The 11,262-nt window shown below is 33.8% G+C and overlaps 1 protein-coding gene across 1 annotated transcript; it reads left to right on the top strand.

Annotated features, from left to right (window-relative positions):
• Positions 1-4,159: 4,159 nt before the first annotated feature.
• Positions 4,160-9,839, top strand: LOC132614983 (ribonuclease H2 subunit A). Its single transcript, XM_060329538.1, has 8 exons — positions 4,160-4,361; positions 4,453-4,524; positions 6,879-7,002; positions 7,087-7,174; positions 7,994-8,131; positions 8,217-8,304; positions 8,394-8,514; positions 9,298-9,839. The coding sequence occupies exons 1-8, from the start codon at positions 4,277-4,279 to the stop codon at positions 9,473-9,475; spliced, it is 894 nt and encodes a 297-aa protein (XP_060185521.1). The 5' UTR covers positions 4,160-4,276; the 3' UTR covers positions 9,476-9,839.
• Positions 9,840-11,262: the final 1,423 nt, after the last annotated feature.

The following is an 11,262-nucleotide window of genomic DNA, read 5'->3' as shown; positions in this document are numbered from 1 at the left end:
CAAGATTCAAAAACTTTTTTTACTTTCTTCCAACTCTATTTTGTCAACTTAAGACACATAAAATGGAACACGGCATTATATAACTTTGCCAATCAAAAGGTATTATTCTTCATTCATGGAATCTAGGTCGTTTGGTAGTAAGTTAAAATTATCTCGGAATTATAATTTTGGGACTAATTTATCCCATCTCTTGGGATTATTTTATATCATTTAAAAGATGATATAAAATAATCATTTAAAAGATGATATAAAATAATCCCGGGATAAGTGGGATAAGAAGAGATATCCTACCCTTGGGATTATGCTTCATTTTGTACTGTGTTTCGTAGGAGATATAAATTTATCCCAGTATAAATTTATGTCTCCTATCAAATACGGTATAAAAAATTAGTGCTGGATATTCCTGCACCAAACGATTACAGTCTGGCCTGGGTTTATCAAGGACGACTCTGAACACTTCCTTCTTTTGAACAAAAAAAAAAAACTGTACTAATAATTTATCTACTCAACTTTATCTTATACTAGTATTTAAGTTATCCAGTTTTGTTAGATCTAGTTCCATCAAATAATGAAGAATACTGAATACAATATCCAGCGCAATTAATTCTATCTACAGTGTTAAAATTGTTGATAGCGGGCCTCACTGCTATGATCTTTTTTCAATTTTGAATATTTAAATTTGCCCAGTTTAGAAGCAGTTATTGGGCGAAATAAATTCAATCTAGAAGACGCACGTGATTTTAGCAGTCCTTTTTTTGTTTTGTTTGGTGATTTTAGCTTAGGGTCCCAATAGTATGGCTGTGACAATTATTTTATAAAATTTATATCATAATAATTATTTGATTTTTTTTATTTTGTATAACAATAATTAGTCTTTTGAAATCGTTTCATTGTCTCGATTTCTCTTCGATATCGCTATATACGTATTAATATATTAGCCCGATGTGGCATCTATACATACTATTAAAATAGCCCGATGTGGCATTTATACATACTATTATACTAGCCCGACGTAGCATTTATACATAGCGTTATACTAGCCCTAATTGGCATTTATACATACGGTTAAACTTGCCCTAAATGGCATATATACATATTGCTACATAAATAGCTTAAGTGGCCTCCGCTGCTAGCGGGAAGGTGTATAATGTACTACTGCGATCTAGCAATTTCTTAGGAGTAGGTTTTGGCTTGGAAAAAATCCGTGGATGAGTGAGAATATACGAATATTTTTGTTAGAAAGTATTTTCTTTTTAAAATGTCACGTAAAAGCCGCAAGAAGAAGTTATAAATGGAAGAAATTGCACGATTTTCCCTTCAAATGGGTTGGTCTTTAATTTTTATCCTTCAAAATTGAATTTATGCCTAGCAGAGCATAAGTTCTTTAAGGACGCAAATATTAACTTATTATATCTTATAATGTGAAAATACAAATTTATGTCCCTTGAAAAAAGTTATTTGCTGAGCGGTAAAAATTAAAAGACCACCACAAAATAGGGTCAAAAGTGCAAATCACCCCATGTAAAAGTCCCAAATAAATGACTTGTTCTTGCTATTAGAATAAAGAACGAAATTTATGTGAATATACCCTTCGATCATTTAGTTTATCAAATATAGCTGAAGTATACGCTATCTATCACTTTGGCTGTATAGGTATGTATACTATATGTATAGGTATGTAAATTATAATATATAGTAATTTGCAGGATTGCCCTTCGCTGGAGGTGGCCTTTAATTTTTACCCCTCAAAATGGTGGTCTTTAAATTCTGCCCTTCAGGCAGAATTTCAGCCAGTGCAAATTCTGCCTTTGCCCATGCAAATTCTGCCTTAAGGCTCGAATAGGCAGAATTTTGCAACCTCTGCCTCGCGAAAATTCTGCTTTGCGATTTTTTTTTTTACTAAGCTGCAGTTCGAATCCACAACCTCAGGGTGTTAGGCGAGGAGCAATACTTAAAGACCACCAATTTGAAGGGCAAAAATTAAAGACCACCCCAAATGAAGGGCAATCCGCGAAAAAAAAAGAATGTACTTTATACACTACCTATATATTTGGAAAATTTACCTGCCATAGCTACCTCTATGACTTATTTTTGAATAATAACTACCTTATTTTTTATTTATTTTTTGTAGCTTTATTTTTCCAAAATTACATTTCATAACTGGTCCAGTAACTTTTGAAATACATGTACCTCTTTATTCTCCCTCACTACACATTTAAGAATTATCATCTTCTCTAAACCCTAAAAAAATTCTCTCTTCTCTTTCCCCTTCCCCTCACTGCCGCCTCTCTCCCTCCCTTTCTCTATCTCCAGCCTCTATTCTCCTTCCCCTCAATTTCATTATCCCGCAAAACCTTCTCGTCAATCTCTTTCGAAATTTTCTTCGTCACTTGTTTTTTGACAAACCAACCCATCTTTTTTTCATTTGCTATTTCTTTTTCTTTTTTTCTTCCCCTTTTTCTTTGGGTATAATTTTACCATTAGATATGTAGTTCTAGAATTTGCAAAACTGGGGTCATTTGATGGAACTCCATTATAACCACCACTATTGACTTCAATTTCGGACTAGTAGTGGAAACTCTTAATATTTTGCTCTGTACATTTTTCAGCATTTATTGTTTACTGTAATCGTTGAAATAAAAACAAACGCGTGTGTAATTGAAAATGAAGACAGAAGAATGATTTATGTGGTTGCTACTCTTAGAATTATTAAAAGTTGCGATTGATAACAGCGTTATTTCTACCGTCCCTCCGGCATGAATTCAACGCATACTCCACCTCCGATGAGAGTTGTGGAGCTTCATGCTCACCAAGTGTTTGATAAAACATTTTAGTATATTTCAGTGTACTGTTTCAGTATATTTCAATATATTTCTAATTTATGAAACAATTTCTGATATATTTCATTGTATTCCATTGTATATACACATACTACAATTTTATATTTCTTAAACAATCAACCATATTTCATTGTACTTCAGTGTATATTTTTCTGTATTTGGAAGTATTTCTAAAAGTTTGAAATGGAGTAATTTGGAGAAAGAAACGTGAGTTGTTATGGAACTTCAACAGTTATGCGTCATACATGGTTGATTTAATTTGACTTACCATTTAAAATGGGCCTAAAATGAAAGAAGAGAATCTGTTCCATAAATACAGCCTATTTTTACTCTGCCAGATTTTGTATTTAAGTGTATTTCAAAAATGCGAACTCTGCCGGATTTTGTATTTTCGTGTATTTCCCTATATTTCAAAAACACGAAATACAACCGAATACAATAAAAACTAGCTACGATTTGTAAATATAGAAAAAGTAGCTATAAATTATTAGAAGCTATTAAAAGATAGTTGTTTATGTAAGTTTCACACCTTATTTTATGTAAATATTTTATAAATTAGGCGGTCAAATGTTCTTTGAGTGTTTTCTCAATAAAGAGATTCACGGCCCAATAATATTACTCCATATTCGAATCAAAAGATTGTGCGGATTGTCCTTCATATGGACTGGTCTTTGATTTTTGTCCCTCAAATCGCTGGGCTTTAATTATTGTCCCAACATCATTTATTGGAAAATTTGTGTGCCAAAGTGAAAAGAAAAAGTTTCACAAGATAAAGTCTTCATAGAAATTATGCATATTCGGGACAAAATTATGCCTTATTACATACTCCGTCCGTTCACTTTTACTTGCTCATCATTTCATAAATAAATTTTTATTTTTATTTATCCATTTTCGCATATTAAGAGAAAAATAATTTATTTTTTTGTTTTACCCTTAGCATTAATTACTCATTCCAAATTATTTTTCAAATTCAATGCAATTATACATCAATTAATATGGGTATTATGATAAAATATGCACTTAATTTATTATTCCCTCTAGATAAAAAACAAGTGTCCACTTAGCTAATTTTTCTTGGGTAAAAAAAAGTCTCCACTTATCAAATAAAAAAAGAATTAATTTTTTTTTTCAGATTTACCCTATTAAATTTTATATGATCAAATCCCAATGCTTATTTAATTAGGCATAGTTTAGCCAAATTATTTATTTTTATCTGAGAGTTAATATTTTTGAGTGTGTGAATGACAAGTGAATTCTTTTCTTGATCCGGAGAGAGTATTTTTTAAAAAGTGTTTAAAGTTCATAAAACTGAGGGAGTTGTTCAGTAAAGATAAATTTCTAGTAGGTAAACTACTTGAATACTATTGGAGTACCGGAAAGTCGAGAGTGGAGTCTCCACTATTCGTACTTTGTGGCTGGATAATTGGTTAGACGAAATGGGTTCATTAGGGCAGCTCCCAATTTGGGCATCAAAGCCTTGTATTATGGGTATTGATGAAGCTGGTCGTGGTCCTGTTTTAGGTACCCACCTTTTTTTTTCTTGCTCTGGAATAATGGCCTTTCAGTTTGCATCTGTTTTTAACTCTCTTTGTCTTTCCATTTCTTCATACAGGGCCAATGGTGTATGGATGCTTGTACTGTGCACGCTCATACCAGAAGACTCTTTCCACTTTACAATTTGCAGGTTATTATTCATTTTTAACACTTGTACCTTTTTTTTAGAGTGTGTTTGGTATGACGTAAAATGTTTTCTTGGAAAATATATAGTTAACTGGTGTTTGGTAAGTAAGCAAGAAAATTATTATCCCAAGAACATTTATATGTACTAACAACAAAAGTATTCACTGTTAAATAACGGAGATAAAATGGGGAAATAGTGACATCGAGAACTTTTAGGTGGAAAAACAGCCAACATGGAGCAAATTGATATCACTATGATGAGGAATTTTACACTCTATAGTGACAAGTACAATACTCAAAAAGTCACTACCCTCTCAAAAGAAACAGCGCTTTTTTTATTTCACACACCTCACTATAATACCGCTCACACTCTCTATTTTTCTTCACAAACTATTTTCAAGAGGTGGGGGTTAGGGGCATTAGAGGGTGGGACGATACAATGTACTTAGAATGTCACTTATGATACTTGTTTTTCCTACTCTCATTAAGGAAGTCATTTCTCTCATTTTTAAGGAACTTGTTTTCTTAGATAAAATGTTTTTCCAGACAATTTGACCAACCAAACATGGGAAAATTCTCCATACCAAACACAACCTTAATATTAGTTTACTATCTGCGCTCACACTACCAGTCAAAAGCCCCAAATAAAAAAGGACCATTGTGCTAGGTTGGCAGCAGAGTAAAATTAGTCAAATTTAGGATAAATTCTCATGATATTGGTTATGTTAATGTCAGGATGTACTCTCCTAGGCATGACAAGCTATTATCAGTGACGGAATTTGATGTTAGATAGGGAAGGATTCGGGTCCAAATAGAGAAGAATGGATATTTTAGATCATATAGTCTACATCAATAAGTTTGGATTGAGGTGTAATTGTTGTTGTTGTAGTGTTGCGCCTTTACTCTTTGATTTTTGTTGAATTTGGATTCAAGTATCATCTCTAAGGATGCACTCAGTGTTTAAGTAGCTTATATTTGTTTTGGCTTGTTGGGTCGCCAACTATTTATTCTTGCTGATTAAAGGTCTGCTTCTTGTTGGGTTGTAATTTGATGATGAAGAAGTGCTACCAAATCGGTATTGTGTTTTGCAGATTATTCCTAGACAATAATCAATGTACACGATTTTCTGGAATCCTCATTTGTGTGAAGTAGACCTTCTAAGCTCGCCATTGCCTTTTTCTATTGCAAAAATTGCATATACATATTTGTTTTTCTAGTTTTTTTCTGTTGTATGGATAGTAGTCAACTTTTGATCTTTCTGGAGCTTGGCATGCGAGGAAAAACAGCAAAAAAGTTTATTAATGAAAGTGAAAGCAGTCAGCTAATTTGGATGACCAATGAAGATCATTTCTAAAATGTTGTCTCTTTCTTTCTAAATTAAGTACAATTTAGGGCAATGAAGAACTAGAAAACATTTTAAAAAGATGCTGAGTTCAATGTAAAAAAAAGCTATTGCAAAAACTATTCAGCATTTGCCTAGTATTGACGCTTCAACAGACAGAAGTTTACTTGAATGTAAGAATCAGCACTAAATTTACATGTGCTAACAAAAGTAACCTGCTTTAGGAATGTGCCAGTCTGTAAAGGCGCAGATTTTTTGTTTGGTGTGCCCCCTCCCAATAATGTAATTTTATTAACACTGGTTTTCAGAGCATGCAAGCAATATGTGCATTTTGACTGGTAGTAATTATAATTTATACAAGTGTAATTGAATTACAACATGCGCTACACTTGAATAAGCCTCCAATTTCATTCTACGGTTTTCCATGTTGTAGATGTTTCTAGGTTTTGCAGTGTTTAATACTGTATTAGAAGTTGCCACATCAGCTGTCCATGAGGTTCATGTTCTACTAGGAGTAGACATAACTAACTAAAAGGGTTATTTAATGAACTTTGGTTTCCTAATTTGCATCTCTTCATTCCCATTCTTTTTTCTGTTATACATAAGCAGCTGTACCTTTCTCATTGCTTCTTGAGACTTCTGGGGTTTGTTTTCTTTTCTCTCAACACTATTTCAGTTTTCATATTTGTTCTTTTCTCTTTTCCTTTTCTTTTGTTCCTATGTCGGAGTCTGTGATAATTGAACCCACATAGAGGTATTGTGTGTAGAATTATAAGATTGCCTTTCCTTGAAGTGCAAAGATGATTATTTAAAATTTTATGGCAAATCTCAGCTGGGTGAATGTAACAAAAAAGAAGTTATATCCTGATTAAAATGTTAGAAAACATATTGGATGAATCATAAGATGTCAGTTGTTTTCTCTACATATAACAATTAGCTATTTTACCTGCAAGTTTCTTTTTCATGTTCATGCAGACTCAGTTTCTCTTCTTTTTTTTAATTGTTAAATAATACAGACTCGAAGACTTTGAAAGAAGAGAAGAGGGAAGAATTATTCGAGGAATTAAAGACAAATGAATCCATCGGATGGGCTGTTGACGTGATAGATCCTAGAGATCTCTCAGCCAAGATGTTAAAGAAGTTTGTACAAAACTCTCTTTTGGTTTACCATACTCCAGTTTTATCAATTCCTCACATGACTTCTCTTTTTCTACTATTTGACAGAAACAAAGTAAATCTTAATGAAATATCACATAATTCTGCCATTGGCCTCGTAAGGAAGACACTGGACCTAGGTGTTCTTTTAACGGAGGTAAAATTATCTTATTTTGAACTCAATAGACTTGCTTCCCTTCAAGATGTCTGCACTGCACTGACTTGTGTGTTCTTTTAGCAAAAAGGGAAACTTAATAAAAAATAAGATATCCAATTTAGTGGAATATGGGTACGTCCAACTTAGTTTCTTCCAGTTTTTACCGAAAATTGGTGCAGAAGGTGTGCCCCTTTTACTCTAGTTAGCATAAATAGGCCTTTTTCTTGCCTCACAAGATAGACCCCTTTGTGTGAGTGTGACTGTTAAGAGAAGGGAAAGAAAAGCTGAAATAAATCAGCTACTGGAACTATACTTCAACCATCCTTGCTATTTTAACCAAAATATTAATTAACCAATCAGCTAGATAAACAATCCCAAGCTAGTTGAGTTCGGCTATAGGAATCCTGCATAACCCATTTAGAGGATTCATCATATTCAGACTACATTTATGTTGCTCATTTACCCACTACCAACTCTCCTCCTTTATGGCTTTATCTGGGTTTGAGACTGACTATACTTGGCATAGCTCACATTGGTGAAGTTACTCTAACCAACTATTTTTATGTCGGACTCTCTCTGCCGCAGACCACTGCTTTGATTTTGGTTATCACATTTCATACCTTTAGTTTTGTTAGTATAATATATGGGGCAAATTGCTCATTTTCCTGAATGACTTACTTCACTAAACAACAAATAGGAAAAAATAGACTTGATGGCTTCAAATACTGATACAGATAATATTTATAAATCAAGTATATATTTTATTCCACAAGTAATTTAGACATTGTCAGAAGCAATGCACTAATAAATCCCTTTCAGGTTTATGTGGATACTGTTGGTGATCCTGAAAAGTATAGAGTGAAACTCTCTGAAATATTTCCAGCAATCAAGTTTGTTGTTGCAAAAAAAGCTGACAGTCTTTACCCTGTCGTAAGTGGAGCTAGTATTGTTGCAAAGGTGACTTGGCATCTGTCACTTTGTCTCGCTCTATTTATTACTCTGTAAGATTAGAATCTTAATGTCATTTTGAACCATCTTTTAGGTTACTAGGGACCGAGCCTTGCGGGATTGGGTGCTTGATGAAACTGCTGAGAACATGCAAAGAAACTTTGGATCTGGATATCCTGGAGGTAGTTTTTTTTTTAACTTCCGTTAAGTTAAAGTTCGTACGATATGTTGCTAGATATTCTAAACATCTTACTCAAAAAAATGGATGTAGATCCTGAGACAAAAGCATGGCTGGATAATCATAAACACACAGTTTTTGGGTTCCCCACCTTGGTCCGTTTCAGCTGGGGAACATGCAATGCATACTCGAAGGATAGTGTTGAAGTAGTATGGTGAGTCCATTACTAACTCCCATAAAACATTTGATAGGGTTAAATTTTGGTATGTAATTGGAGCATGCAGGGATCCTTTATTTTGGCCGGGTCAAAATGGGTTGAGTTAATAATGACCTGCCCAAAAGTTACTTGGGCTGAAATGGTTGGGCTAAAGTGGGCTAAAAAGTGGGCCATAACCCAACCCACCCAATTCTTACTAAGTTTAAATTTCTCTGTTTGTCTTTGTAATCTTTTAAGTACCTAATAAAACTATTTTTTTCTTTATTATGGCAATATATTACATATCAAACAAACAAACAAAAAAGTCTTGTTGAAAATATTATGACAAGGTTTCTTTGGATTAATTTGGGCTACATATCAGCTCAACTTTAGATGAGCTGAAATGGCTGACCTGCCCAAACTTAAGGGAGTTGGGCGGGTCACGATTTCATGGGCTAATTTTGCTACCCCTAAATTCTCATTGTTTTACTTTGCCTCAGTTCCTTCTGTATGGCCAAACATTTTAAGCAGCATATTTTTGCGCAAAGTCTTTTCATTTGCAAGCTTAGTACCATTGGAAATGTGTTGGGTAAGATAACAGTCTTTAAAAGAAAGAAAAAGCACCCTTCCCTCTGTTGGGCTATCCATCTGATAGTTTCCCCTATTGCTGTTTTTTAATAGACAGTTGGAACTCAGAAATGAGTGAGAGCTTAATAAGTTTTTCATACTGCAACAGGAGCAGTTCAATTCATATTTTGCTATTATAATTTAATGTGGATCCTTTTTATGTGGTTTCCGTAGGGAATCTGATGCTAATGACGAAGATGAGTCCAAAGGAAGAGCAAGCAAGCGGCAAATGAAGCTAACTAATATTGGTTTCACAGGTGTAAAGAGGAAAAGTGAAGATATTGAGTCAAGTGGGAAAGGCCGTTGCAAATTCTTCCAAGCTCGTAAACTTGAGCTCCTCTCACAGTTCTGAAGGACACAATTCACATTTACTGATAGGATGTGAACTGTTGCTTCAAGCCGAATTCATCTGATATTAAATAGAACAGTGAAATTGGTTCCTTAGACATCCTTCCAGGATGGTGATTAGATTAGTTAGTTATAAAATGTTTACCAGATTTGTAACGCGATTAATGTGATTAACATCTTTTAAGGATCATCCATACGTGTTCCTCTTTGGTTACCATAGTTTTTGTGCTCGTCGTGTCTTCAGCTTGCAGCAACTAGAATATCTTCTGATTTCTGGGGACCACTAGCATCTCAAAGGACTATGAACGTCTCGTTATTCATGTAGTCACTTAAATTATCTGTTATTTCATGTGTTCCAGTTTGGTGTCTGATGTATCTTTCTAACTTGCTTCTAGCTTTAGAACTTGGATACAATTGGATAGTTCCACCTCATTGAGGATCACTCTGCTTAAGGTTATGTTGTGCATTTAAATCGAATACGCATTTGATGAGAATATGTTCTTTTTTAGATCTTGAACTTTGAGTAGATGGTGTGGAAGAATGAATTCTCACTTTCCTTCGATATCGAACATTTGGAAGGCTAAAGATATCACTTGTTAAAACAACCCCATAGAGAGTTAATTTGAACAACTGGCTATTAATTTATTTCATAGTTTAAGTTTTATACATCGTCAGTGTAATCGATTTTTTACTTTATCAGATCATTCAAAGGATATCTACGGGTAAGCTTCTTTAAAAGATGAGATTTAAAATAATTTTGGAATAAGACATGTATCCTACTATAACATGCAAAGATGACTTGACAGTGTAAAAATGACAATGTACGTTACTTAAATTCTTAATTTCAAAAGGTGCATTATATCTGACTGCTGAGCAAGAAGAGATAGCGACTGCGGCGTATCCAACCACAACATGAAAGGAATCTTAGCCATTTTTTTCTTTTCTTGATGCAATTAGAGATAAGTATACATCTGTAAGCTCCTCATTATCTCATGCAACACATCTATGGCTGGAAAGTCAGGTATCATTTGTCATCTTAAGATACCATTGTCTTCCACGACGTCTCTTATATTAATATTCACTTCAAGGGAAGAAAGTAAAGATAACTACTATAACAAAAAGGAAAAGTGTGAGAGTTGTTGCTTGTAGAACAAAGTAGCAGATGGGGCACGTCTATCTACTAATCTAAGTAGGAAAATACATGCTATACTTAGTCCCATTCATTTCTTATCGTTAGCAAATCACCTCATATATGTTCTTGTCAGTAATGACGCTCCAGTTTGAAAAGGGTGAATTCAATGTGTCCAAATCTTTCGACAAAAAACTTCAAATTTACCCCTCAACTTTTGAGGATGATTTTAAATCACCCTCAACTTGGAGCTCCTCGAGGTGTCAAGAGTAAAACGAAACTTTTTCCTAACAACGGAGATTTACTAGACTAATAGCCTGTTTGGCCAAACTTCTAAAATCAGCTCGTTTGAAAAGTACTTTTGGCAAAAAATTATTTATGTTTGGCCAATTAATTTAAAAAACACTTTTGAGCAGCAATTTGTTGTGTTTGGCCAAACCTTTTAAAAGTGTTTTTAAGTATATTTTTCTCAAAAGTACTTTTCAAAAAAGTGATTTTAGGCAAAAACTATTATTTTTAGCTTCTGAAAAACTGTTTGTGCTACTTCCCAAAAACACATATTTTCTCTCAAAAGCTTGACAAAACACACTCGCTTTTTTTAAAACAATCACTTTTAGAGAAAAATAAGTTTGACCAAACAGGCTAGAAAAGTCAAAGGAAGG

Source organism: Lycium barbarum, chromosome 10, assembly GCF_019175385.1.
Source record: "Lycium barbarum isolate Lr01 chromosome 10, ASM1917538v2, whole genome shotgun sequence".
NCBI lineage: Eukaryota > Viridiplantae > Streptophyta > Magnoliopsida > Solanales > Solanaceae > Lycium > Lycium barbarum.
Note: the sequence above shows the minus strand (reverse complement) of the source record. Positions and strands in the feature narration are given on the sequence as shown.